This window comes from Gossypium arboreum, chromosome 5 (genome assembly GCF_025698485.1).
Source record: "Gossypium arboreum isolate Shixiya-1 chromosome 5, ASM2569848v2, whole genome shotgun sequence".
In the NCBI taxonomy this organism is placed as follows: Eukaryota; Viridiplantae; Streptophyta; class Magnoliopsida; order Malvales; family Malvaceae; genus Gossypium; species Gossypium arboreum.
In genome coordinates this window covers 89,011,849-89,037,693 of record NC_069074.1, presented here as the reverse complement: position 1 = coordinate 89,037,693, position 25,845 = coordinate 89,011,849, and the positions used below count along the sequence as shown (strand labels likewise).

General features: G+C 34.3%; 2 protein-coding genes across 5 annotated transcripts; both read right to left on the bottom strand.

Annotated features, from left to right (window-relative positions):
• Positions 1-1,124: 1,124 nt before the first annotated feature.
• On the bottom strand, positions 1,125-6,670 carry LOC108450348 (F-box protein At5g49610-like). Of its 3 annotated transcripts, none has more exons than XM_017747923.2 (4): positions 3,818-6,670; positions 3,351-3,391; positions 1,591-2,751; positions 1,125-1,517 (listed from the first exon to the last, which is right to left on the bottom strand). In XM_017747923.2, exons 3-4 carry the CDS (start codon positions 2,732-2,734, stop codon positions 1,462-1,464), a joined length of 1,200 nt encoding a protein of 399 aa, XP_017603412.1. In that variant the 5' UTR covers positions 2,735-2,751; positions 3,351-3,391; positions 3,818-6,670; the 3' UTR covers positions 1,125-1,461. The 3 variants fall into 3 exon arrangements, with proteins under 3 accessions (XP_017603412.1, XP_052883700.1, XP_017603416.1); XM_053027740.1 differs by having other exon boundaries at positions 4,359-6,670; XM_017747927.2 differs by having other exon boundaries at positions 5,992-6,670.
• A 1,902-nt stretch (positions 6,671-8,572) lies between these two features.
• Positions 8,573-25,845, bottom strand: LOC108452371 (uncharacterized). 2 transcript variants are annotated; one of them, XM_017750151.2, is made up of 20 exons: positions 25,525-25,845; positions 25,360-25,448; positions 24,670-24,779; positions 24,503-24,557; positions 24,126-24,214; positions 23,351-23,417; positions 23,183-23,245; positions 22,804-22,974; positions 22,573-22,666; positions 22,396-22,475; positions 22,224-22,299; positions 21,789-21,832; positions 21,231-21,298; positions 20,589-20,674; positions 11,871-12,028; positions 10,447-11,779; positions 10,076-10,359; positions 9,282-9,491; positions 9,034-9,190; positions 8,573-8,946 (listed from the first exon to the last, which is right to left on the bottom strand). In XM_017750151.2, the coding sequence occupies exons 1-20, from the start codon at positions 25,634-25,636 to the stop codon at positions 8,702-8,704; spliced, it is 3,591 nt and encodes a 1,196-aa protein (XP_017605640.1). In that variant the 5' UTR covers positions 25,637-25,845; the 3' UTR covers positions 8,573-8,701. The 2 variants fall into 2 exon arrangements, with proteins under 2 accessions (XP_017605640.1, XP_017605641.1); XM_017750152.2 differs by having other exon boundaries at positions 10,633-11,779; positions 22,855-22,974.

The window sequence follows — 25,845 nt, the reverse complement described above, 5'->3', positions numbered from 1 at the left end:
TCCCTTTGATTTCTTTCAAAAATTTCCGAGGATTCTCTCAAATCCTCCTCCCCTCGCCCAGTTTCAGGCCGCGACCTTGGCGTTGGTCCGCCATGGCTCTGTCGTAGCTCCGCCGTAGGTGGTGGCTAGGACCACAAAATCTCTTTTCTCAGCCTTTTTCAACCCTTAAAAAAAAGCTTAAAACTCGAATCCCTTTTAGAAATCAAAAAAGAAAAATAATACGCGAGAAAGAAATAGAAACTCGGCCATCAACGCCTCTTTGGGTCCTTATCAAAACCCTAATGGGTTTCGAGGTACCCAGGTGCCGGCAGTAGTCTCCGACGGTGATGGAATATGAACCGACCAACAAGTTTTTTTATTATTTATGTATTTATATTTTTTGCTTTGTTAAAATGAAAGAAATAAGAAATCACCTTTTGAAAATAGTCTTGTTTTTAGATTAATACTCTGTGTGTTTACAATCCGATGTTTTGTGGCTTTATAGCCGATTACAAAAAGTTTTTGTCATTGTTTGCTGTCTATTGTTTCTGTTCTGCTTCGTTTCTGTCTTATTTGCTTCGTTTTTGTCTCGTTTGTAGGCGTTGACAAGGGTGGAGAGGGGATTTTTTTCCATTTCAATGCAAGCTTGCAGACAGGCCTCGGGACGAGGTGCCTCGGGGCGAGGTGCGGGCAACGTGGCCGACGAGGGCATGCGAGCGAGTGCGGCGCACATAGAATTAGGGTTTAGGTTTCTGCAAAAAATGTTTAGGTATGTGGGCTTGTTATTTTTTTTAGGCTAGAATTTTTAGTTTTGGGCTGACAAAATTTGGGCTTTGTATTTTGGACTGGTAATATTTGTTTTGGTTTTAATTTTTGTATTTGGGCTGGGCAGTTTAGGTTTTTATTTGTTTGGTTTGTTGTTTAGTAAGCCCGGATAAATTTAGGCATTTACATATAATATATAAAATAAATAAATAATATTTAAATTTAATAGCCCAACCCAATAATTAAAGTTGACTAACTAATCAAATCAACCGACATCGGTTTTTTAACTCAATTCAATCGAATTAATTTTTGTAAATTATGATCAGTTAAATCGGTGTAAAAAAAAAAAAAACCTCGAAACCGCTGGAAAAATTGAATCATTTCCCCTAATACGCATATTGTAGGGTTTTTAATTCCACATTGCTTATATTCCAAGTCAACGATAAAAATATAACATCTCCCCTTCTAAATAAACATATATTTTTATTTAGCTTTTCTTACATTGTCCGACTAAGCCACTGCCACAGACAACCTTACAGCACTGTAAAAATGAAGATAAACCAGGGTAAATATTATTGCCATCCCCGAACACGGCAAGAAGAACACGGCGATCGATATCTCCATCGTTGGATGCTTCGGTCTGATTAACAGAACGCACAAACGAGCAAAACAAAGATGACAGATATACTGCTAGAGACCGATAACGAGAGTTATATCTCATATGCTTCTTTTGTCGGAGATGTATTCCATCCGAGGGTCCATACGTCCACCACCTGCAAAAGAAGCAGTTACAATGCCTGATATCATGTGTATCCCTATGAATTTGAAAACGAAATCTTGGCTTACATGAAAGAAGGCTTTCAGTGTATGCGAAAGCAACGGGGAATTTCTTTTCAGAAATGCTTGATAAATCAAGCTCCTGCCAAAACCCATGTTCCGGATCATAGATATAGTTATGGTTTGAAGTTATGAAGAAAATTTCATTCTCCCTCGCGACTACAAATTCGGCACATTCATCATTCGAGAACGGCACGTGATCGCTGCATTTCAGCTCCCATTTAGGCTCATTCTTGTCTTTGAGAATCCATATATTCACGATCTCGTCCTCGTCATATACAGCCACTAGGGATAAATGGCCTTCAAGATTGACCAAGTACGAGTGCTCTGTGACCTCTTTTGGAAGGTTAATAGTTTCAAAGGTTTCCTCTATATCAGCCATAAGTATCGAGCCAGGGATCAGTGGATCTTCATTGGAAGCAAGGAACCAATAAATCTTTCCATTGACGAAAACATGGTTGGACCCAAGGGGACTATGGCTAGAATGCATGGGATAATACGGTACCCGACCTATGACACTCCAGGATCCTGTGCTTGATGAATATACCTCACATTGTCGACGATTAACACGGGATTGATGTTTAGCTAGAGATATGCACTTGGCATTGAAAAATCGGAATATCTTGTATTCGTTGATTTTTGGACCAAAAGCAACCCCAATGGAAGGCTTTTCTTTGGACAGACTACCTCTTGGAAGCAATAGAGCCTTTTTGGTAGCCGGGTTGCAGATACGGATTTCCACATCAGTTACATCCTCAACTACCATGCCTGAGTCCACTTTCCACGGATAGTTGATACAGCAAAGCAAACCATCGAAAGAACAAACAACCGTAAGCAGAGAAAGGTTGTCACAATATGGGAAGTTGATACTTTTAGTGATTTCACCGCTGTTATTCACTAAATATAACTTCATCATCATATCCATGTAAGGATAAACAATGTAAACAGAGTTTTTTCGAGACCAGAGTAGCTGCACATCGATGAAAGCCTGACTACTTATTAACCGACACCAACGCTTGCAAACGGATTTGCATACTAAAAGTGACTTAACTGGAAGCCTTGAGAGTATATTGGCTAGCACATTTTCTACATACTCTATATCATACCACTTATCAGTTATTTGATAAACACATTCGTCAGTGGTTTCATCCATCTCTAGCCTCTCTTCACCTATTTCATCCAGTAATAAAACGAATCAGTCCAAAGATCAATGCAAGCAGCAGATATAAGTAATTTCTTTTCCCATAACAAATCCCGAGATTAATGATAGCTAATGTTCGTACATTATAATGGACATATTCCTATGATCTTCCTGTAAGATAACAATACACACTATTTTCTGACCTGACAGAAGATCATCTTGAAAACAATGACGGAAACAGAGAAAAAATGACATGCTCTTCGGATTGAATTTTCATTTACCATTTGGTGAATATCATTGTCATCCCATTCAAGACATAACTGTTCCGTGCACTACAGACACAATTTTAGAAGGAGATGTAACTCAAAAATGGGACTTTTTTGGGTCGCGTTCAATTACACTACAGACTCATCACTGTCACATTCAGAATTCAGATTCGGTCTCATGGATCTGATACATGCATAGATTAACATAACTGATGCATCGGCAAGAAACAGTTAAAAAGTAGTACAGGAAAAGAAAAAACCAGGAATCTAACGAAGTAACCGAAATGCTATCAAGAAAGCAACGGCAGAAATGAACAATCAAACATCAGAGAAATGCAGGAGATCAATGGAAACATACTTACCACAACGTTTCTCGTTGGAAGTTCTGTGCCTATATTGTAGCCTGCCAATGTAATAATCACCCCTATTTTAGTTTTCTTCAAGTACAATCTCAAAATATTGGTTATATAAAACATGAAGTAATCTTTAGAGAAAATTGTGACCAACAAGGAACAACATTATATAGCATTTAAAGAACCGAAATTCCACTGACGGGAACAAGGGGGTAAAGTTAGCTACAGATCACATTTCTAGTTAAGAACTCACATCAGTCCGGAAATTTTCGAGAAAAAATGCATCAAATCAAGAAAGACTCAAATTTTACGTCATTTACACAACAAAAAGGTTGCAATCTAACAAACATGTGAGCGGAAATTCTTCACCGCTTACCTTAAACTTAAGAGATATATATTCCAAGGATATCACATGCATAGATTTACAAATGAATGATCGACTGTCAAGAAAAAAATAGAAGGGGTTCGGGGCTCACAGATTATAGATCGGTGTCTCTGGCTGCTGTTGAGAAAATGAGACTAGAAAAGTACTTCTTAGTGAGGTAGAAAGATAACTCCAGAACTTATAACGCCCATCTATCGACAACTTTCCTTCCAAAGTGGCAATCTAGGAGGTCATGCAATTTGACAAGTGGTAGGTTCGTGCTGGAATAGATGTCAAAGTATCCCAAGAGAAAAAAACGGAAGCTATGACGATAAATTTTCTACAAAACTTTGCTGCACCAGAAATCTGTAAAAACATGAAATTTATTTTCTTCCGTGGTTTGAAAGGGTCTCCAGGAAGAGATTTTATGACCCGACAGTGAAAGTTTAACACGTAACTAAAGGGCGTGCCTCTTCTAGAAACTGACAGCCAATATATGCCATAGTTGGCAAATAACAGCTCACTCGTATTGAACAGTTTTGGAAGCTTCTACGAAGAGAAAATATAACCGACAACTTCCCTATGTGTAATAAACCTCTAAATCAAGGTCCTTTTCATATAACCAAAAATTGAAGTCCAAAATAATCTCTTACCCCAATTGCTCTCAACATGTTCCGTGGTCAGCCTTCATCTTCAAGTTCAAAGAGTTGAACATAAACACATTCAAGTTTAACAGTCAAAGAACCTCTACAAAGTCATGTTTAATAGATAGAGAAACACACGAGAAAACAGAGGAAGGACTCTCCAGTCCAGAATTCGGAAATCATATTACAAGAATACAAACATTACTCATGAAACAACAATCATTTAAAAGAAACTCTTCTTTTTGGTCTCAAACCAGCTTCCTCTGTGAGGTTGATGATAGTCTTCGAATCACAGCTCCTGACTGCTCAATATTACAATACGTAACACGCATCATGCAGTCTAAATTACTTCAACAAGCAATTATCCGCATTATTATGTACAATTTGCCAGGAAGGCTAAATCATATATTATCAGTTACGTTCTACCAGCAAATATGCAGTCCAATGCACACTGATGCATCGGGAAAATATATCCAATTACGATATAGGCAATTAGGCACATTGTAGTTGGTACAGGCAAAATGCATTGACTTCAACACTAACAAACATGTCACGCAAAGATTACATGTGCTACCTAGTCAATTGTTCATATCATGAAACGGTCCCTTTTATTTCTAAATATGCTTTTAGTGTCAAATATGAAATATTACTTCCTTTCTAAATCTAGACAAGCCCAAAACAGAAATATTTAAGTATGTTTCTGTTTTGACACAACTGCTAGCTTGCTTTTTCGCATTAAGAATGCAATACGATTATCATTTTCTTAGTCCGAGCTAGCACATCTGAGTTGCAGTTAGTTTCTTCATAAAAGATCTACCATTTTTTTTTCAAAGAAATGGCACATTCTTCACTGGTAAGCCCATCTAAATTATGGCATTAACATCCTATGTTAATTGCACTAATACGGGTATGCTCAATTTCTTTTCTAAATTTTTCCATGTATTTTGGGGGTTGTATTCCCAGCCCATGTTTGAATATATCAGGCTCGGGTACTTCAAGAAAACTAAAGAGTCAGAGAAGCATGGCATCAGATTTTAAACTTTCATCTTAAATGCAGTTGATCAGAAAATCAAATAGATACCTAACAAAGAAGAAAATCATTCTCCATATCCAATTTCCTATTTAAAATCTAAAATTTCCATTCAAAATTCCCATTAAATAGTAGGCATTTACAAGAATTAAAGAAAATTCCCCAAGTTTTCATTATTTCAAACATTATAAATTTATAAACTTAGTTTAAAAGTATCCATCATCACAAACACAATCTAATCTTCATCATTTTCATTTTTATCTTTCTAGAAATTCACACAAAATGAAAAGAACTAATCTAACAGCTATATATTTAAAATAAACAATACACAAAATGATGAACCCACCATAAAACACCATTCATTAAGTCATTTATTGCTACAATTAAACCAAACTTCTGGTCTTAAAACAGAATATATATTTAAGAAAAAATTTGCACCATTTTTATCGCTTCAATTAAACCACACACTTGCATTCAAACAAATGAAAATCAATAGTCACCCAGTCTATCAATAACAAAAAAATGCAATAACATGCAACAACAAAAAGCAGTAACAATAAGCGAAAACCCATTTGAGAAAAAAAAAAGTGAAGTAAAAGCGAAAGATTTCACCTTTCCTCTGCGAAATTGAATGAAAGTGAAGATTGGAAGAGAGAAGAAAAGAAAAAGAGGTTCCCCAAGTGTTTTTATTGGAGTCGGGTGACGAATTTCCGAAGGTAGATGAAATAGAGACATTGTCGGTTTGATTGTGGATTAAAAAGGGCTTCGATAATATCATGCAAAAAAATTTTAAGTGTACTACACGAACTAAAACAGAAAACACAACTGAACTGAAAATTTAATAAATAAAGAAAAAAATTAAAAAAAGGGGTTTTCTGCGGTTTCTAGGCACAGTCATGTTAGTTAAGGGAATTATTCGTTTTCTTTATTACCGTTAATCTCGATTCGAACTCAAAAATTTAAAATTAATATTTTATTTATAAAAAAATTTAAAAGTTAAACCAGTAAAATTTAAATGATTTAAACTCGAACTGGTTATAATATTTTAAAACATGAATTCATTTAGTTTAAATTAATCCAATCCGAAACTAATCCGACCAATTGAGAAATATAGACACTGGCATTTCCATTATTGGAAACAGCTTCATTGCGAGTCTTCCATGCCGCCCAACAGATCCATCTCCAATGCCTATTTATTCTCAATGTTTTCAAGCAAGCAACTCTCGATTCTGCTAGGTCTTTAGAACAACTCAGGAACTAGTTAAGCTTCACTGCCTTACAATCCTTGACCAGCCATACCACTACGACATCTGTTGGGGATCGATCAATGAATGAATACAAATATTTTACGAAGAAAATGTACAAGAGAGTGCTTGAACTAAGCATTAACCATGAGCATCAACCATATCTCTTTAACCTTATGTTTAGATCACAGAACTTGAACCCACAAACGATCTTTATTTGTTAGAAGGTTATATCCTAAGACCACCATTGTTGAACAGTTGGCAACATATATCCCAACTTATCATAGTTTTCTCTCATTATTTGCGCCTTTCCAAAAACTTTTTCAATTTCTTGACTAATTCTTACACTGGTTGTCATAAGAACTGCTTTTTTATTAATATGGGTGGTATCAATCTCGTTAATGTCACTAGCTTACCACGTCAACCAATAATTGACAGGTAAAATAAAAAAATAATTTTTTGACTGATGCTAATATATTTAGCGTCACTTGTATAAATACTCGTATTTCATAGAAAGAAAAAAATTAGATGGTGTCAAAATAGATTAGTGTCACACATGTCAGTTTTTTTATGATGCGAATTAAAATAGTATCATTGATGCTCAGCTTTTACTCCTTAGCCCTCCTTCATTTTTATTACCTTATATCTCCTTCTCTGTAACATATATCAAAACATGTTAATTTATGTAACAATCAAAACTCTTTTATTTTAATTTAAATGCTTAAAATAATGATATTTTTCTTATTTGAGTGAGTAAATATTTAAATTTTTTTCAAGATATAATTTAAAGCAAATAATTATATTATATTTATCTAAAATATTAAATTAAAATTAAATAATATCATATTAACAAAAACTCATGGGTGAAGTTTGGAAAAATTTACTAAAAGTTGTATATTTATTTATATATAAATTTAAATATAAAATATTAATCTATAATTAATTTAATGATTTGATTTTAAATTTTGTTTCTTCATGAGATAATAAATTACAATGTAATTATATTCTATAACTCAAACACGTTTAGGAAATTAAAATTCCTTTTAAATTACAAGAGTGCTAATTACTATTCTAATAGTTATACTTTTATCCAATTATTCTATAGTGTTTGAACACATTTTTATATATTTTATAAATACTTTATTTTAATAAACAAATAAATTTGAAAATGTTAAATATCGAATGTACTTCTCACTATTTGTAATTTTAGAGTTAGATAATTTTATATATAATATAAATATAGATAAAAGACATGGCAAAATATACTATTTTTTGAAGTGTAATAAGTACAAACACAGTACAATTATAAATACAAGTCTGAGTACCTACAAGTTTTAAATTATTACAGCACAAACAGACTAAGAACTCATATAATCCATACTAAAACTTATATATATAATTATAGATGATAATTTCGAATTTGGATACAAATTTTAATTACTATATTATATTATAAAATATATAATATATTTATAGTTAAAATATCAGGATTCTCTTTTGGATTTACTCAATCAATGTCAAATGTGAATATTTTGTCAAATCAGTATGATTAATTATTTTTCAAATTTTTATTATAAAGATTAATATTTTCATTTGCATATATGAATGTCTATGAATATATTCAGAATATATACTTAGGGCAAACAATGGCCTTACACCTTTAGTTAAATGGAATAATATCAATTTTAATCCCTCAATTATTATATATTCAATTTAACCTTTTTAACAAAATTTTTACTTTCAACCCCCAAAATTTTAAGATTACTTCAAGCAATGCATAAAAATATCATAATTTTTTTTTCAAAAACAAAGGATGAAAATGAACTAAAATATAATGAAAAAAACTCTATTTTTTTTAAAAAAAATTCTCAAAAATAATCAAAATCCGATGATTGAACCGATTGAACCAGCTGGTACCTTAACTTCTGGTTCAGATACTATCCCAAACTGTTCAAGTAAAATTTATAACTTAATAAACCTCATATACTCGGACATGTAATTATAGTATGTTTACTATATACATAAAGAATGAGCAAAAACTATATGATGAAAAGCAAATATTTTTTGGATAAAGAAATTCAAATTTGAACCCGCAACTGCAGCAGTAAACTATGCATGTTATCCAGTTTCTGTTTAAGTTCTTTAATGTTAGTAAGGTTCACCTGGGAAGACTCCAAATTAGATGATTCAGTGATGAGAGCAGCACACTTGGCTTGTGAATCTGAAACTGCCTCCTCAAGCAAAGCCAATGTTGTGATACTTTGAAGCTTGCTGCCTTGACTGAGCTTATCGGATGAGAAAATCTTTTCGAAACCGTCAATTCCTACAAGTTGGTAGAATGAACTTTCAACTCAGGTCCGGTAAGATGTTAAGCTTTTTAACTGAATCAACTTAGTCGAAACATACTTACCGAGGTTGCTAAGTTTATTCATGGCTTCTTTGCCAAGTGACTTTTCAAGCTTGAGCAACCGCAAGATTCCGGCAGTTAACCTACCAATTGAATCAACTTCGGATTTGCATAAAAAAGCAAGGTGTTGAAGTTCGTCCTTGGTTAAAACAGCCTCAATCTATAGAAGTGAATGAAACCTTCATTTAAGAGTGTGATTGGAGATTGCTACCTATGTAATCAAGTTCTTTTAAAAGTAAGATCGGATTTACCGGTTGTTTGACGGAGAATTTAAAGTTCTCCATCATCCAGTTGACGGTTTCGTTGTCAACCTTATCTTCCAATATCTTCATACGAACTTCAAGATTCATTCTTCCAAATATCGAGACACTTTCTTTGAAGCCATTTACAGGTAAAGGATCTTCAAGGATGCTGCTCCACTCCACCTGAGGCTTCAATGTCTGCAAGCCTTCCATACTAACCTACAACCACCATTTTTTATTTCAGAAAGTTAATAAAAGCAAGACAGAAACATGACATTATTATCAACAGCTGATAATATATAAAAGATTAATATAATATAGAACATTATGTAAAATTTCAAGGCAAGTTGGGGCAGGATCAAGGAAAGCATTTCAGAGCCGAAAATGAAGTCAGGTGCTAGTGTGTTAAATGAGGTTCGAGGCGGGGTAGGTTCGGCTGTATATAGTTAAAAATTGGGTCAGAGTCAGGCAAACAAAAAACTACCCCATCCTGCGCTATTGCCATCCCTAGGCAAGTTCAAGGGCCAGACTCTCCCATAGGCTACCAACCATAGGACAGAAACACACCCAGACACACATAGGTCAGGTCACATGATTCAAAATGCAGCAAAATATCGAACAGTTCACTGTTGCTCGCACATGTTATTGTTGGTTCTAGTAATTTCTAAACTTGTAAAATACCATTAGAAGGGTTAGGTGTCATGGACCACGTATGAGTGCCAAGGCTGACAACCGTTGAGCCACACTAAGTCTCAGCCCATGCCACAGGGTAATAGAAGTAAAACTGTAAAAATGATTCTTACTAAGATGAACTCCACAGGATATCTCCGCATTCCATGTGATTTTTTTTTTACGTTCTGCACATCCTTGGAACTACTTTTTGCTTTTACTGTCAAACTTTGGAAAGTCATGTGCCAACACCTATGCTCTCTGCCCAAGTCTTCCTTCTCAAACCACCACATTTCAGCCATCTCTTGCACACCTTCAAGTGCAAATAACCAGTCTTGCAACTCGATGGACGCATCCACATCATCAGGGATTCCCAGGTGCGAAAAACTATCATCCTTTACCCCTCCCAAAGTTCCACCTGCCCAAAAGTTACGACAGTTACAAGAGTAAAATGCCAAACTAGAACTTTACCACCACTTATAAAACGGCAACTAATGTCACGTACCATCCACAAGATCATTATCAATGAAAGCTGAAGACTGTAAAAGTTTTGACAGTGGCCCGGATGATAAGTTCTCTATGCCCTTAGAAAGCCTCAGGCTGGGAGCCCCATCAGGACCAAATATTCCAAACCGACGTAGCAGAGCTTCAGTATGACTCATTCCTCCACCTAAGCGTACACCTGATATACAAGCTGACACACTTAAAGTATGACACTCTTTGTCCCGCTCATTAAAAGGAATGACATGCACAGTGCTTATGTCCAGAAATGGAATTACTGAAGCTTTTGGACTAGATAGCTGCTTCTGCTTGTTGTGTATCCAAAAAATAGCTCTTAGAGGAGAAAATCCATTCTCAGTTGCCAAAGAACCATTTTTAGTTGCATCTATCTGTGTATTATTATTATCGTATACAATGTTTCCCTCTGTGGATACACAGTCGACCTGAACACTCTCCCAACGCAAGGTCGATGAAACAGCTATAGCACCACCAAGAGTTCTGTGAGTGGCTTTCAGGAACAGATTGTTTCCAGTAAATTGAGCTAATGGCATGCCCTGCATATCTAAGGAGCATGCTTCAAGAAACCGAAGCTGCAGAACAGTTATTGCTAAACTTACAGCAGTATCACTTGGAACTTTCTCTATCAGTCTTCCACCCAGAGTATCGTCCTTGTTTCTCTTTGGTCTTTTATTCTTTCCAACCACGGAAATCTTTTCACTAACTCTACCGATATAGGCATAGAGATCCAAGACAAAAATGAATTGCTCAACTGATGAATTGGACAAAAATTGTGGACAAGCGACAGCTATTCTGACAATACCACCTGGAGGAGGCAGAACTGTTAATGGGTTCCCATCAGTAGATGCCATAGCTAACTCAATGCAAACATCTTTCACCTCAACGCACTTCCACAAATCCGAAGACCAGTCAGGAGAACCGGTGGAGCAAGCAGTTGGTTCTAACAACAAACTGACTTGTGATACTTCGGCAGTCCATTTTATAAGGCTAGCATCAACAGGTTGGCCGTCCCAAACAGAGAGACAAGCAGGATCCTTCTCCAGGTTCAGTAGCTTGAGGTTTAGTGATGGTGACTCGCAGAAAAACAACTTCTCAAAGTGAAGCCTAGCTCCAGCAAATGAGTTTTGTTGGGCATGGTCCTCTTCACCACCAGAATTATCAATTTTGCTAGTGTGCAGAGGAACACTAATATCTAACTCCTTGAGAGTGAACACAAAAGAATTCACTGAAGAATCTGGTGAAACAGAATCAGGATCACCAATTATTCCGTCAGCTAAGAAGGAATATATCCTCAAACAAGATTCTTCCTGAAGATGTATCTGAAATCAAAAGTGAAAAATGAGAGTAACAAAAGAAAAGTTGATATAATTAGATGACAAAGTTTTTGATTGTCAGAGTATGAATTTATACCAAAAGAGGTTGGTAACTAATTACAGTTCGTGAAGCAAAAGATGGAGGGGGTGGAGAGGGTTTGACTTGAAGAGAGTGGAGGCTTATTAAAGGAACACCAACAGGTAACTGCCATTCCTGTTTACCCAAAGGATATATTGGAGGGCAAAAATTCTCACCTGATAAACCAATACAAAAAATAGAAGCATAAATTCTAGGAGCCTATATACTATAAACTGGTTATGCATACATCTTGTGGAAAATATCAACTAGAGTGATTTTAGGACATGTGTCAACTATAGTGATTTTAGGATCTTAAAATTAGAAATCATTTTTCCCTTGATTTTAGGATTGATTGAGGATTTTATTGGCAATTTTTTACTTTTTAGTTTCTGGTTGTATATTAATACATAGGCTTATAGCATTGTTACACAAGTTATTCAAGAAAGTACTGTTCTTTTCCCATCCTCTTTTCACTATCTTCCTTTTCACACGGTATCGTAGCCAGATTTGGCTTTTCGGGGGGTTCATGTTTGGCCTTCATTGCTTTTTTTTTTTTTTCTTTCAGTGTTCATTATTGAATTTTCTGGTGCTTAACTATTTTCCTCTGATTTTTCAGCCTTCACTGCTGAAACGTCGGGCATTTCTTTTGTTGCTCCTCTTCCTTCAACCAAAGTTCATTGTGTTTGTGACCTCCAACATGTTTGAAGGTCAAGCAAAGCCTCAAGAACAAAGTAGGTTTAACAAGGAGGAGATTGAGAAGCTGAAAAACTTATTGAGGACACTTGAAATGTCTATTGGTACTACTGTTTGACACATTCAGGTAAGTTCACTAGTTCATGTAGATTAGGAGTATCAGATAAGTCAATAAAAGGTTCTTGGTTCAGGAGCTAAAAATCATTAAGGGGGCTGACAAGAGCCTTAGGCCCTAAATTCCTGTGAAATTGCTTTCTAGCCCTTTGAACAATTATCTAAAACGATGGTAAATTATATTTGGCCCTCAAAAAGTTTTAAATTTGATTTCTTTTGTAGAATTTGTAATGTGATAGGATAATTTTGTAACATTTGTAGTTTAAATCTTATTCATTTTATTAGATAATATTTTATTACCTTTTCAATCAAATAGATTCATTTACATTAATTATGGTATTAATATTTATTATGATATGTTTATAACAAAAAGAAAAAAATTCAAATCTTTATAACATCTAATAGTAGTTATATGGTTATTTTTACTATTTTACTTATATTACTGTTACAAACTCTTAGGCTTAATTCTATGATTTTATTTTATTTTTCTTTATTTAGACTTGTGAATATAATATTAGATAAATCATGTTAGAGTTTATATTAATGCCTACTTCTTTACCTAGTTAAACTCTTGTAACTTGTACAATGTTCACATGAGTAAATCTATGAGGTTTTCTTTCAAATTCTACTTTCGTTACATGGAATCAGAGCTAAGGGATCGATTTTAGAGTATGAGGCTCATCGAATTAATCGCAGAATAGTGAGTTTTTTAGGGTATTTTCGTTAACTACCAATGGTTGTCCTTTTTATCTCACCACCAGCCTAGGGAGGTGCGCAAGACTGTTACAAACTCTTAGGCTTAATTCTAGGATTTTATTTTATTTTCTTTTCGTATTTAGACTTGTTGTGAATATAATATTAGATATATCATGTTCGGGTTTATATTAACTTTTACTTCTTTCTCTAGTTAAACTCTTGTAACTTGTATATATGTAAATATTCCCATGTGTAAATCTATAAGGTTTTCTCTCAAATTCTACTTTCATTACATGGTACTGGAGCTAAGGGATCAATTTTAGAGTCTGAGTTTCATTGAATTTATCGCAAAATAGTGAGTTCTAGAGGGTATTTTCGTTGACTACCAAGGGTTGCCTTTTTTAAACTCATCGCTGGGCCACCAAGGCTTCAAGTAAATGAGCTTTATCACTTGTTCTTCGAATCGAGTCGATTCAAATGGGTCAAATGAGCCTCATTTAATAGATTCACAAACGTTCTTTGTGCAAAGGTTTTAAACCGCGACCAGTGACATTTTCCCCTACCCATTCTCGCATGCCTTTGTTGTGTTCTCGAAATGGCACAGGTTTGACTCACCTTCGAATTTTCTCGACGTCTTAGCTCTTCCTCGACTTGTAACATCCCGAAATAGGGCCTAAACGGAACAGTGGTTGCGAAACCACAAATCCGAGGTAGAATGTAACGGCCTAATTTTCAGTGGTGTCAAAAATGGTGATTTGAGATCACTAAATCGGACAAATAAGATTGAACAAGATAGTAACTTAATATTTATGAGTCAAGTAAGAATTTAGAAGAATTTGTGAAATGGTGAAATTAGTGAATTAAAATAATTTATTAGGTCAGACGGGTCAAAAACGAGGTATCGAGACCTCAAATTTAAAAATCGAGCTATAAATATTTTTATAAATATTTATGAAGTGTCATTGAGTTAGTATTAAAGTTTCGTTAGAAAATTTTGATGTTTGGATAGCTAATTAATTAAAAAGGACTAAAGCGAAAATAGCTCAAAATTTGTTAAATTGTGAGTAAATAGCTTAAGTATTTAAAAAGATGGATTTAAAGAGCAATTAGACCCAAAGGTTAATGGCTGGACGGTTTGGGTATGAAATAAGCAAGAAAACAATGTGAACAAGGGACAAAATTGGAATTAGCATAAAAGTTAATAGTTAAAAAAAATGATGTAATTGAAAATCTAGACATTTCTTCATCTTTCTCAGCCAGAAACGCCGTAGCAGGTCTCCTATGCTGGTTTTTCATATTTTTGCACCATGTAAGTTCAATTTTACTATTTCTTAGTAATTTTATGTTTTGTGACTTTTACAATTAGGTCCAATCATCTAATTCATTAGTTTTTGATTTGGTGGGTGAAATTGGAAGTTACCCTGGCTGAGTAAGGGTAGTTTATGATGAATTATTATGAAATTGAAGTTCTAATTTCATATTAAGGTTGTTTTATTAAGTCATTTTGATAGAAAATGGTATTTAGGACCTAATTGTGAGCAAAATTGTGAATTAGATGTTGGTGTTGAAATTCAGAATATCAAAGGCTGTGAAATAGTTTATAATGATAAAATAAAAGTGTTAATTTAGAAAAAATTAGTTCAATTGATGGGTGAATTGAGCAGGACTAAATTGTAAAACTGTAAATTTTGGGGTAAAAGTGCAATTTCGAATTTTGAACATCATAAATTGTGAAGTGAAATAGAAATCAAATAAATGCTAATGAGTAGAAATATTTTATATTATAGATCAAGAATCCAAAGAAGAACGAGGAAAAGAAAAGTAAAGGACTAAATTGTAAGGTTTAGTCACATTTTGTATCAAGGTAAGTTTACAGTAAATAAATGCAATATTCTTTTATTTTACATTATTATTGTCAATTTCAGCATTTATATATTATGTTATGAAAATATTTAAAGTCGAATTTAAGGTGAAGTGACAGAGGAAAAGTGTTAGAAAGCCGGTTGAACCCTAGGAATGTTAGGATATTAGGGTTGACGAGATGTAATGAAATGAGCCATGTAAGTCCATATTAGAAATATGGCTTTGGAGACAGGATTGAGCCATATAAGTCCATATTATATATGGCATTGGAGACAGGAATAATTCATGTAAGTCCATGTCAAAGACATGGCATTGGCGAGATATTGATGAGCAGGAGCGACCCTAGTATCCTTAGTATTCCGAGTGGTTCAACGGGTCAGGATACGAGTTAAATTACAGTGAATTAACAGCAAAGGAAAAGTAGATTATACTTATGAAAAGGAAAGGTCGGGTAAGAAAGAAGGTAAGGAATAAAGAAGAAGATAGAAATTGAGAAGTAAAGAAATTTATGATGCTAGATGATATTATGCATAATTATCCATTATGTTGAATGTTGTGATTTATTTGCTTGTAAGCTTACTAAGCCTAGTGCTTAATCTCTTTATTTTCTTCTTCTTATAGTACTTATCTAGTCACTCGGGATCGAAGGAAATGTCGGAGGCCGATCACACTATCAAAGAAATAACTCGGTATAACTAGACGTTTTGTTTTGGGTATGGCATGTATAGAAACTTAGCTACTTTTGGTATAATATGAATAATGAATGATGTGTAAATAATTGCTAGTGATTAGCTAAGAAAATAGCTGATGATATACATGTTTATTAATATGTATGATTGAATGATGATTATCACATGAAAATTATGAAAATGTGAAAGTAACCTAAAAACAGATTCAAGTAACAGAAATGATGTAACTTTGAAAAATCACTAAAAATTGTAGAAACATAGTTTGAAGATGAATAATATATGAAATTAAAGCTTATTATGTATATTTTCTTATGGAATAAGAAAAATAGGTAAAAGTATTATATTTTATGATATATCTGAGTTTTAGTGAAATAGGGTCAGAGCGATTTCTAGATCCCCTGTTTCAACTTTGGAAATTCACCATAAATTGTACAAAACTAATTAGAAGGTATAATTTATATGTTTAGAATTCTTGTTGAATCTAGTTTTGAGAGAAACAAACGACTTAGTCATATGAATTTTTTACAGGAATAAAAATGGTTCGTAGTAAGAAGAGGTCAGTGCAGTCAAGTTTTGAAACAGGGGAAACTTTAACTAATAAACTGTACTAATTGGCTAAGTCAAAAATTCTAGAAAAAAATTATTAGATATATATATGAGTCTAGTTTCATGAAAAATTTACGGATCTTAATTTCGAGTTTTGAAACTCGAGAAATGAATTTTTAAGTAACCATGACGCAGAAAAATAGTTTATTCCGAAAATTAAAATAAGTGATTTAGAGTTGTTTAAAAGGTAAGATAAGTTTAGTAACACCTCAAGATTGACTCCGGTGATGGTTTCGGGCGTGGGGGCGTTACACGACTAGTCTCACTATCGGGTAGTCTCGCCCTTCGGAACCTTTGCCTCGACTTTCGTCGTCTCCTAACTCGAACCGTTCCACTCGTTGGCACATCTTGTTTGCAAGAGCCTACTGCTCTTATTTGCCCACATTGTGACTTGACTCGATCGAGATCCCCTTGATCCACTCACATGGGCTTTGGCATGCCCACATTGAACACTTGGTTAACCTTGAATATTCCCACCAACTATAGGTTGTAAGCCTCTCGCTTACCTGCTTCAAAACTCTAAAAGAGCCCCTCATGTCTCGATTTATCAAAACAAAACATCGTAGTTGCGAATCTTCAAATATGTGAATACAATCAGCAAAAGGAAATTCAAGCTAAGAACAAAATTATAATCATCTAAGTGGATTACCTCGAAATCTTCCTTACACTTCCACTCGTCGATTTGTAGTTCCACTCCTTGTGCTACTCCTATAGTTGGGACCTCTTCAAAATTTACCATTTTGATCTTATTATTCGATTTTCTTACTGAGAGACCAAGTTTGTCCGCGGCTTTCTCTAATATAAACAAGTCTAATGCTATCGTATCAACAAGAATACTTTTTCTCCAACTTACAATGTTGATGTCCACAAATATCAACCCTATCTACCTGTTGTTGACCCAAGCTTTCATAGTCTTTCCTCCTTTAGCTCCGCTTCCTCTCTTATGTTGATAGTAGCAAACTCGGATCGTTCTGGACAATCTCACACCTATCCGGATCACTACATAAGAAGCAGTCCACAAGCTTTTCGCTCTCTTTTTCCTTTGCTTCTACACCACGCACGATTGAACAAAGCTTCATAGGTACTTTTTCTAGCTCATCATACCCCTTGATGGCTGAAAATATGAATCTTTTCGGACATTTTCTTACCATATGCATATCGTCGCAACAGAAGCATTTTATCTCGTTTCTCTTTCGGGTTGTTGTTTGTCCTTCACTTTTCATTTCGTGCTTTTCCATTGCCACCGTTGACATTATTATTGTTGCCATACTCGCCATACCCTTCTTCATCTTCACCACCATTGTCCTTTTCTTTGGGATTGGAAGACTCAAATTTATCTTTTCTTAGAATAAGTTCAATTAAGGACTTCACTAACGTCATGGCTTTGGCAAACTCTCAAACTCCTCGACGTTGCAACTCTTATTTCGCCCATGGCTTCAACCAATCCGTAAAGGAGAAGAATATCTTATTATAGCTCAAATCGAAAATCTAGAGCATGAGTTCATTAAACCCCTGTACATATTCTCTAACTGTGTCTCATTGCATTAGCTGACGCAACTTCACCCGAGCCTGTAGACCTATGATGCCACCATAAAAGAGGAATACCAGTGAGATACATAGCAACAATGTTTACCTTGGTAGCATCATAAGGCCTTTGGCACTAAAGTATTGTTTTATTCCTCACAAAAAATTGTCCACATTACTTGCGAACCTTATCCCTGCAAACTCTTTTGGCTTCAGGACATCTATCTTGCAGTTGAGTGTTGCACCCGACACTTTTCTACCCACGACAACGCGACACATAACAAAATCCCTTGAGCTCCTTGATTCTCATGTTTAAAGCCTTTGTCGTGACCATTGTTTCCTCATTCAAATCCATCACCATGGCCGCGAAAGCATTGTTCCTCTCCGTCAACTTACCCATGATGGAATTGCGCACCCTTTGCATCTTTTTCACATTGAAATCGAGAGACTTCAACACAAAGTCCCTGAACTACTCGTTCATTGAGTCCAATGCATCAGTGTGTCCCTCAACCACCTCGAGTGTCTCCCTCATGTCCCTTACGACTCCTCAAGATTGACCACTCATGCTTCCAAAGTCGACAGCATGTCCCTCGATCGACTTGCTTTCCTGACCCTCCCACGGGTCTCTATTGCCTTAATTTAATCAACAACTTCTTTTTTCATCTCGATCAGTGCTTTCGCAACCTTAGCTCGGATACCAACTATTAAAGAACTAAAAATTTAGTCTCACAATACACCTAAGTCAGCTTAAGTCTCAAAAAGTGAGAATTTTTTATAGAAATTCTCCAAAACACCGAATATAAAGTGAAAGCAACTCAAAGATAAAAGAAAGCTCAAAAGAACAAAATAGCCACAAAAAAGCAAAAGATGCCAAGTGTTTGAATAATTGTTCTCAATTAGTATTCACTACTAAAGAATGAAATACAATGAATGATTACAAATGATAAGGCGTGTAAGTTGAAGAAGGCCTTCTATGGACTCAAACAATCATCGAGGACTTGATTCAAAAGATTTAAAAATGTAACGCTTAGGTTATGATATAAACAATGCCAAGAAGACCATACTAGGTTTGTAAGACACTCAAAAATAAGGGGAGCTATAGTGTTGTTAGTATATATGAATGATATTATTGTAATAGGTAATGATACAAAGGACATGCAAAATTTAAAAGGATTCTTGTTGAAAGAATTTGACATCAAAGAACTAGGGAAGTTAAAATATTTCCTCAGTATTTAAGTGGCACATTTGAAGTAGGGAATTTTTATTTCATAACAAAAATATGTGCTTGATTTGTTGAAAGAAACACGAATGTGGGTTGTAAGCCGATTAGTACACCAATTAAGTTTAATCGTTGACACTAAGATGCTTCAGAAGATTCAGTTGTAGATAAAAGGTCTTACCAAAGACTAGTAGGAAAATTAACTATTTGGCAAATACATTGCCTGACATCACGTTTGTTATGAGTGTAGTCAGTCAATTTATGCAAAAACTAAGTTGATGCATCTCCAAGCTGTACACAGGATTTTGCAGTATTTACAAGGTAATCTTGGAAGATGTTTCTTGTTCAAGAAAAGAGGAAAAAGGACTTTGGAAGCTTATACTAATGTAGACTATGTTAGATCATTAGTTGATCGAAGATTAACTTCAGGTTATTGTATAACCCTAGGTGGTAATCTAGTAACTTGGAGGAGTAAAAAGCAAAATGTAGTGGCAAGGTCAAGCGCAGAGTCAGAATTCAAATCAATGGCATTGGGAACATGTAAATTACTTTGGTTAAAAATAATTCTTAATGATTTCAAGATAAGACAGGTAGGTTTGATAACAAAATGATAGCCAACATTGCATAAGACCTAATGCAACATGATAGAACCAAACATGTTGAGGTAGATAGACATTTCATCAAGAAGAAACTCCATAGTGGGCTTTGTACCACATTTATTTCAACAAAGAATCAACTAGCAGATATACTCACTAAGGGACTACCAAGTCATACGTTTCAAGACTTTGTCAAGAAACTTGGAATGAGAGATATGTAAGTGTTTGAATTTTGGTTAAATGCTATAAATAAGTATTCTAGTTGTTGTGGGTTGTACATTAAATAAGTTTACTTTTAATTTTTAATTTTTAAATAGTTAGTTAATGATAAGATTACTTAATTTTAATAAGGTTGAAAGTGTGTATAAGAGTATGTAAAAGCTGCTTTTTCAACATTGTATGAAGAATTTCAATAGATGAATTTTCTACAAGTACCTATTCATTATCTTGAGGCGGAGTGTGGAAAATATCAATTAGTGTGATTTACGACATGTATTAATTATAGTGATTTTAGGATCTTAATTTTAGAGTCATTTTGCCCTTGATTTTAGGACTAGTTTAGAAGATTTTATTGATAGTTCCCTAGTTTATAGTTTCTGGTTGAATATAAATACCTAGGCTCGTACCATTGTTGCACACAAGCTACTCAAGAAAATATTGTTCTTTTCCCATCTTTCTTTTCACACATCCACAAGATGAAATTTTCTAAGTAATACAAAAAGCAATAAACTGATACCAAATTTAGGGGTAAGAAGATGAGAATCGGTAACAGCCTTCATAGATGGTTGCACTAAAGTACAGGGAGGGCGTGAAAAGGTATCCCTGCATCATATCCACTGACATGTTAAACTGAGTATAAACAGTAATTCTTCCAAAATGAAGATGGCCCAGCAAGATGCAAAAGATTACACCCAATGATTCACATACACATTCATGTCAATACCATTTATCAGAGTATCATTTCCCAAATTCGAAGTTTTGAGCTAAGCTTATTTAAAACTTTATGCACGAAAATATATCAATATTTCCGCAAAAGAAAAAAGGGTTGGACTCTTGACTTGATAGTACAAATTATGCTAAAACATAGAGAGAAAAAAAATTAAAAAGACTACAAGGGTTGTACCATACAGATAATGAATGGCGTACAAAGGTCAAATTACTAGCTTTTCAGAAGATATATCTGCTAATCATAAAAGTCAACTTGTTCAAAAATAAAAAATAATCAAGTTATGAGGTGATAGTGCCCAGAGAAACAAGGAAAGCCACATTCAAAGATGCTTAAACCTTTAAATACAAAAGCAATAATTGGACTTAACAGTAGCTAGTTTGAAACAACCAAATCCAAATCATTGAAAATATGAACTATAACAAAATTTACCTTAAAAACAGCCCACCAATCATAACCTTAGACAGATTACGAGAACTTTCTCCATCAGAGACACTGGCCTGCAAGAACAGAACATCCTAACATAAAATTTGCTACATCCCAGCATGACATGACCCCATACCAACAGTCTTGTAAGTTCATGGAAGCAAATATCATGATGTTCATACCACTTTCAAATAAAATAAAGAAATAATGTTTGGTAAAGGATAGAAAGCTTATAGCTCGATGTACAGAGATGAGATTGTGACAAGGATCTTGGATTTTTGTAATCAAATTAACTAAGAAGTTATCGCCCACAATAAGAATATTTTCTGAAAACAAGAAAATACTCCATAAGTTCAATTTTTCACATGAAACATGGTTGTTTTCTAATTTAGGCTTTGTAAAATACAGTTATATATTTTTATATTTTCTATATCCTAAAAATCTGACAAGTTATACAGGAATTTCCCGTAGAAAAACAAAATAAGTTATATCTATAAAACCAGAATTTAATCAGAAAAATAAGCTGATGTTCAGTTATAAAGGTAAGGAATCATAGAAAAATACCCGAGAAAAGTGGAGTGACTGCATCAGAAGTTCAAGCCGAAACTCTGCAGGTAAATTCAAACCTTTGAAAAATGTTCTAATGAGAGATGAAAGTGTGCTTGATGGAGGGGATGTAGAAGAGGTTATAGTGAAAGAGAGTAAACGATTTGCACTATCCTGTTAGCATTTTATTGTTGAAAAACAAAATGCAATGGTAATAGAGCATGCAGTTAAGTTTACTCTCCCCCCCACTCCCAGAAAGTAGATGGTGGTTTACTCCACTGTCTGACTCCTCACATTCCCACCCGTTTACTCTACATGATTTCACTTTCAAACTTCCAAAATTGAGATCTAAGAGAATGTTATAGACTACTCTAAAAAGATAGGTAAGTACTGCTTGTTAAAATATAAATGTGTCCATGTGTGCAGAACAGAACAACCAAACAGGAAACGAACCAGGGTCCTTGACGCAAAGAAATACATGGTCCACAACAAGAGAAACTAGAGAGTGTCCTGCTGATTCAACTGAACGCTGTCAGATAACGAAAGAAGACTCAGTAAACTTTGCCCATAACAAGTTAATTAGATGTACAAATATCAAGTGAATAATAGTAGATAAACTTCAAACCTCCTGAGCCTTTAGATCCACATCTCCTCTATTTAGACATACACATAATCCAGTCAAGAATCGTAGAAGTGCTCGGAGTCCTGCTCATAAGGTTGTCCACGAATTACTTGCTGTGTAGTACCAAATATTTATTTCAAATGGAGAAACAAGCAGTTAGAAAACTGGTTATCTTATTACCTGGTTCACTTAGTGCAGGGCAAACAACCTCTGTAACATGTAACTGAACCTCAAGGCCTAGTGGACTGTTCAATTCTGTCCTTTGCACGGTGATCTACAGGTAAAAATATTAAGAGTTAGAATGTCATCAGGAGGAAGATCCTGAAAACCAGGAAATACTCTTTACCACCACACGACTGTTTAAAATAACATTAAGTTCATCAAAATATTGAAAATTCATGGTTTGATTACATAAGCCTCTCCTGATATGCCTTCAAGAAAACGCTCTCCCCCAAAAAAAACACGTTTTGCACCATCATCATCTCTCTGAGCTGCTTCCACACGAGGGCGTGCTAAACGAGCATCACTGAACATGTCAGGATGAGGCAAGAGATCAATAGATAGAGACTCCCATTCAAGTTTCTGGAAAGAAAAGAATCTAGCATCATTAGACACTGAGACAAACTGTACAACCTATAAACTCCTGATGAAAGAAGCTAAAGACACAAAAGGACAGATCAAAAGGATAAAACACTTAACATAAAAAGCATTTCACATGAGGAATGTGGATGCCCGTATGTGCACATATATAGAGAGGAACAGAGGGAATCACAAGTCTATGATATGTTACCCTGAAAACATATATGAGATTTTTGTTTGAGGAGAAATCCCGTGCTGCCTTAAGATTTACAACCTGGAAAAATAAAACAAATAGGTAAATACAAACAGTTAAAAAGATTATACTCAATAATACATGAAAACAAATTGGTAAGTAGGAACGGTTAAAAAGATTTACCACCTGCCAATTTTCGTTAGTAGTATAAAGTAAAAGGTTGCGCATGGTGATAGAAGCCATAGGTGTCGCCCTGAAAATTGAAAATTTCATCGACTGTCAAAATCATTTGAACGAATGCAGATATTGAAATCCTAGTGATAAGCAACAAAATGTAGAGAACTATCTGTTTTCTCTCAAAATAGATATAGAACAAACAATTGTCTTAGGCAAAAATGTACAATGTTCATAAATGTTCCTCTTATATCAATGATGATCTCACATATGACTTATAATGAAATATGCACTGAACATTGCAGGGATCTTATATTTAGACGTTAACCAAATGTTAGAGAGCTTTTTTCCAAAAATCTGGAAAGAACATGAAGTACATGCATCTTTGATTAGATGTTTCTAGTATCAACACTACATTTTTAACAGTAACCTGAAACTTTTTCGTTTGTAAAATGGTATACAGTTGCATGAAAATCTTAAACATAATTATAAGTAAACTTTGAAGAAAAAGGCAATTTTATTGTACGGAAGATTCCTCTTTTTAGTGAGCATAGTCCTTTTTAGTGAGCATAGTTCTACAAATTCTTTGTAGGTTAAGTAAATTCTGATATAGCCATCAGAGCAAGTGACACATACAAAAGGAGATGAGTCTTATCTTTTAGAAGGCAACAACCAAATATAAAAAGTACGAACAAATAGACTCTGTGCATATCTCAACTGGTCAAACAAGCAACTTGACAGTTTGTGACCAAGAATTAGCATAAAAACTGAAAACAAAACAACTTACCAAGCTGCTCCCCCTTCGAACCAAGCACCTCCACTAGTTTCAAGTAGAAGATTGACTGTCTGAAACTGTAGAGTCATTCCATCTGAAATCTGAAAATAATAAACGGACAAAACCTGAAGTATATATTTTGCATCTAAGCCTTTGCTCATGTTGCTAGTGACATGCATAAACTAAAGATCTATGTACTGGAATTTTATTTCACTTATTTAATGTAAGTTGAAGATTTAATTGCAGTCCAAAATTCTAATAGGGGCAATATCAACGTGGAGATGAAGTAGGCACTACAAATGTGCTAACCTTGTGGCATTTAAATCCGTAAATGGTTTGATAATCCAAGGCAGACAGTTTCTACAACCTTAACAAAGATAGCATCTAACCTTGTCAGCAAACCCATAACCGCTACCTTTCCCTGAGCTGGTGGGTGATTGCAAGCTGTGAGGACATAAGCAGATATAAGTTGCTTTTAAGTAGAATGTTCTAAAGTACGAATTTACAAATATGATTTTAGTTGTTAAACATAACATTAAGGATGAATCTAGATTACTTGTTTGAGCTGCTAGTAGTATCAACATCAGGATTTTCCTCCAGAACCATATCAAGTCTATCAATTTGCAAAACAATTGGATCGACTTGTACATTTTTTACTTTGGGCAGCTAGCACAAAAAACATAATAATATTTTAGAGAAAAATTATCAGTTCTAAAAACAAAGATTTAAATCAAATAAAATATGACCAAAACCAGTTCAGAAGCAAAACTTTTTTTTTTTAAATAATAATAATTTGGCAATTTCAACCATACATTTATATTGTTTCAGTTCTGAAACATCCTTCCACAAACAGTTTTAATTGAGCAAGTGAAGATAAATTTTCCATTTAAGAGGAGAAAAATTATAAGTAAAACAAACAAATACAAAACAAATTACCAGATATCTAAAATCCTTCCAAAAAAACATAGCAAATATTCTCCACAATTCATAGTAGCTAAGCGCAGATAAATGGTTAAAAGTCTGATAATTCCACTTTTTCCACTTTGATTTGTCCCGGTGATGATGATAATGATGATGATGATGATGATTATAAACAATTTATCTTGATCTAAGCTGAAATCTAAAAAATTTCAGTTGTTAAAATTTCAAATTCTTTATAAGTTCAAACATAAAACTACAAATTAACCTAAGTAATTATCGATTTTCCAATTGACAATCGAAAACAGTAACAAAAGTAGAAACTCACAATTATCTCCAATTTCCCAATTTTGGCTGTCGTCACAGTCAAAGCCAATGGCAGCCCCATACTCGCATGTAAAGCATCACCATTTATATCTATCACATTCCAAATTTATTTATTAAAAAAATGAAAATGGAAGCCTGATTTTAGATCCAAAAATCAAAAGAGAACCTAAATTAGAGAGTTGTCCTGTACGGCCTTGCAATTTAAATTGATCTCTTGAGAAAGATTTAAGCCAGTACTTCAAAGTATACTCCAATGCTCGAGCTAAAATCGATTCCATATTCAAATCGAACAAACAAAATTTTAAAAAAGAAAAATTCTAGAAAATTATTCTCAAATTTTTAGAAATTTCGTTCAATATTCATAATTTCATTGTGAGAAAACCGAATTGGTTTTGAGGGATATAACCTGAATTTTAGGGGTTTTAAGATTAATGGTCGGAATTTAATTTTTAATTATTTATTAATTTTCAGGAGAGGGAAACTTGGA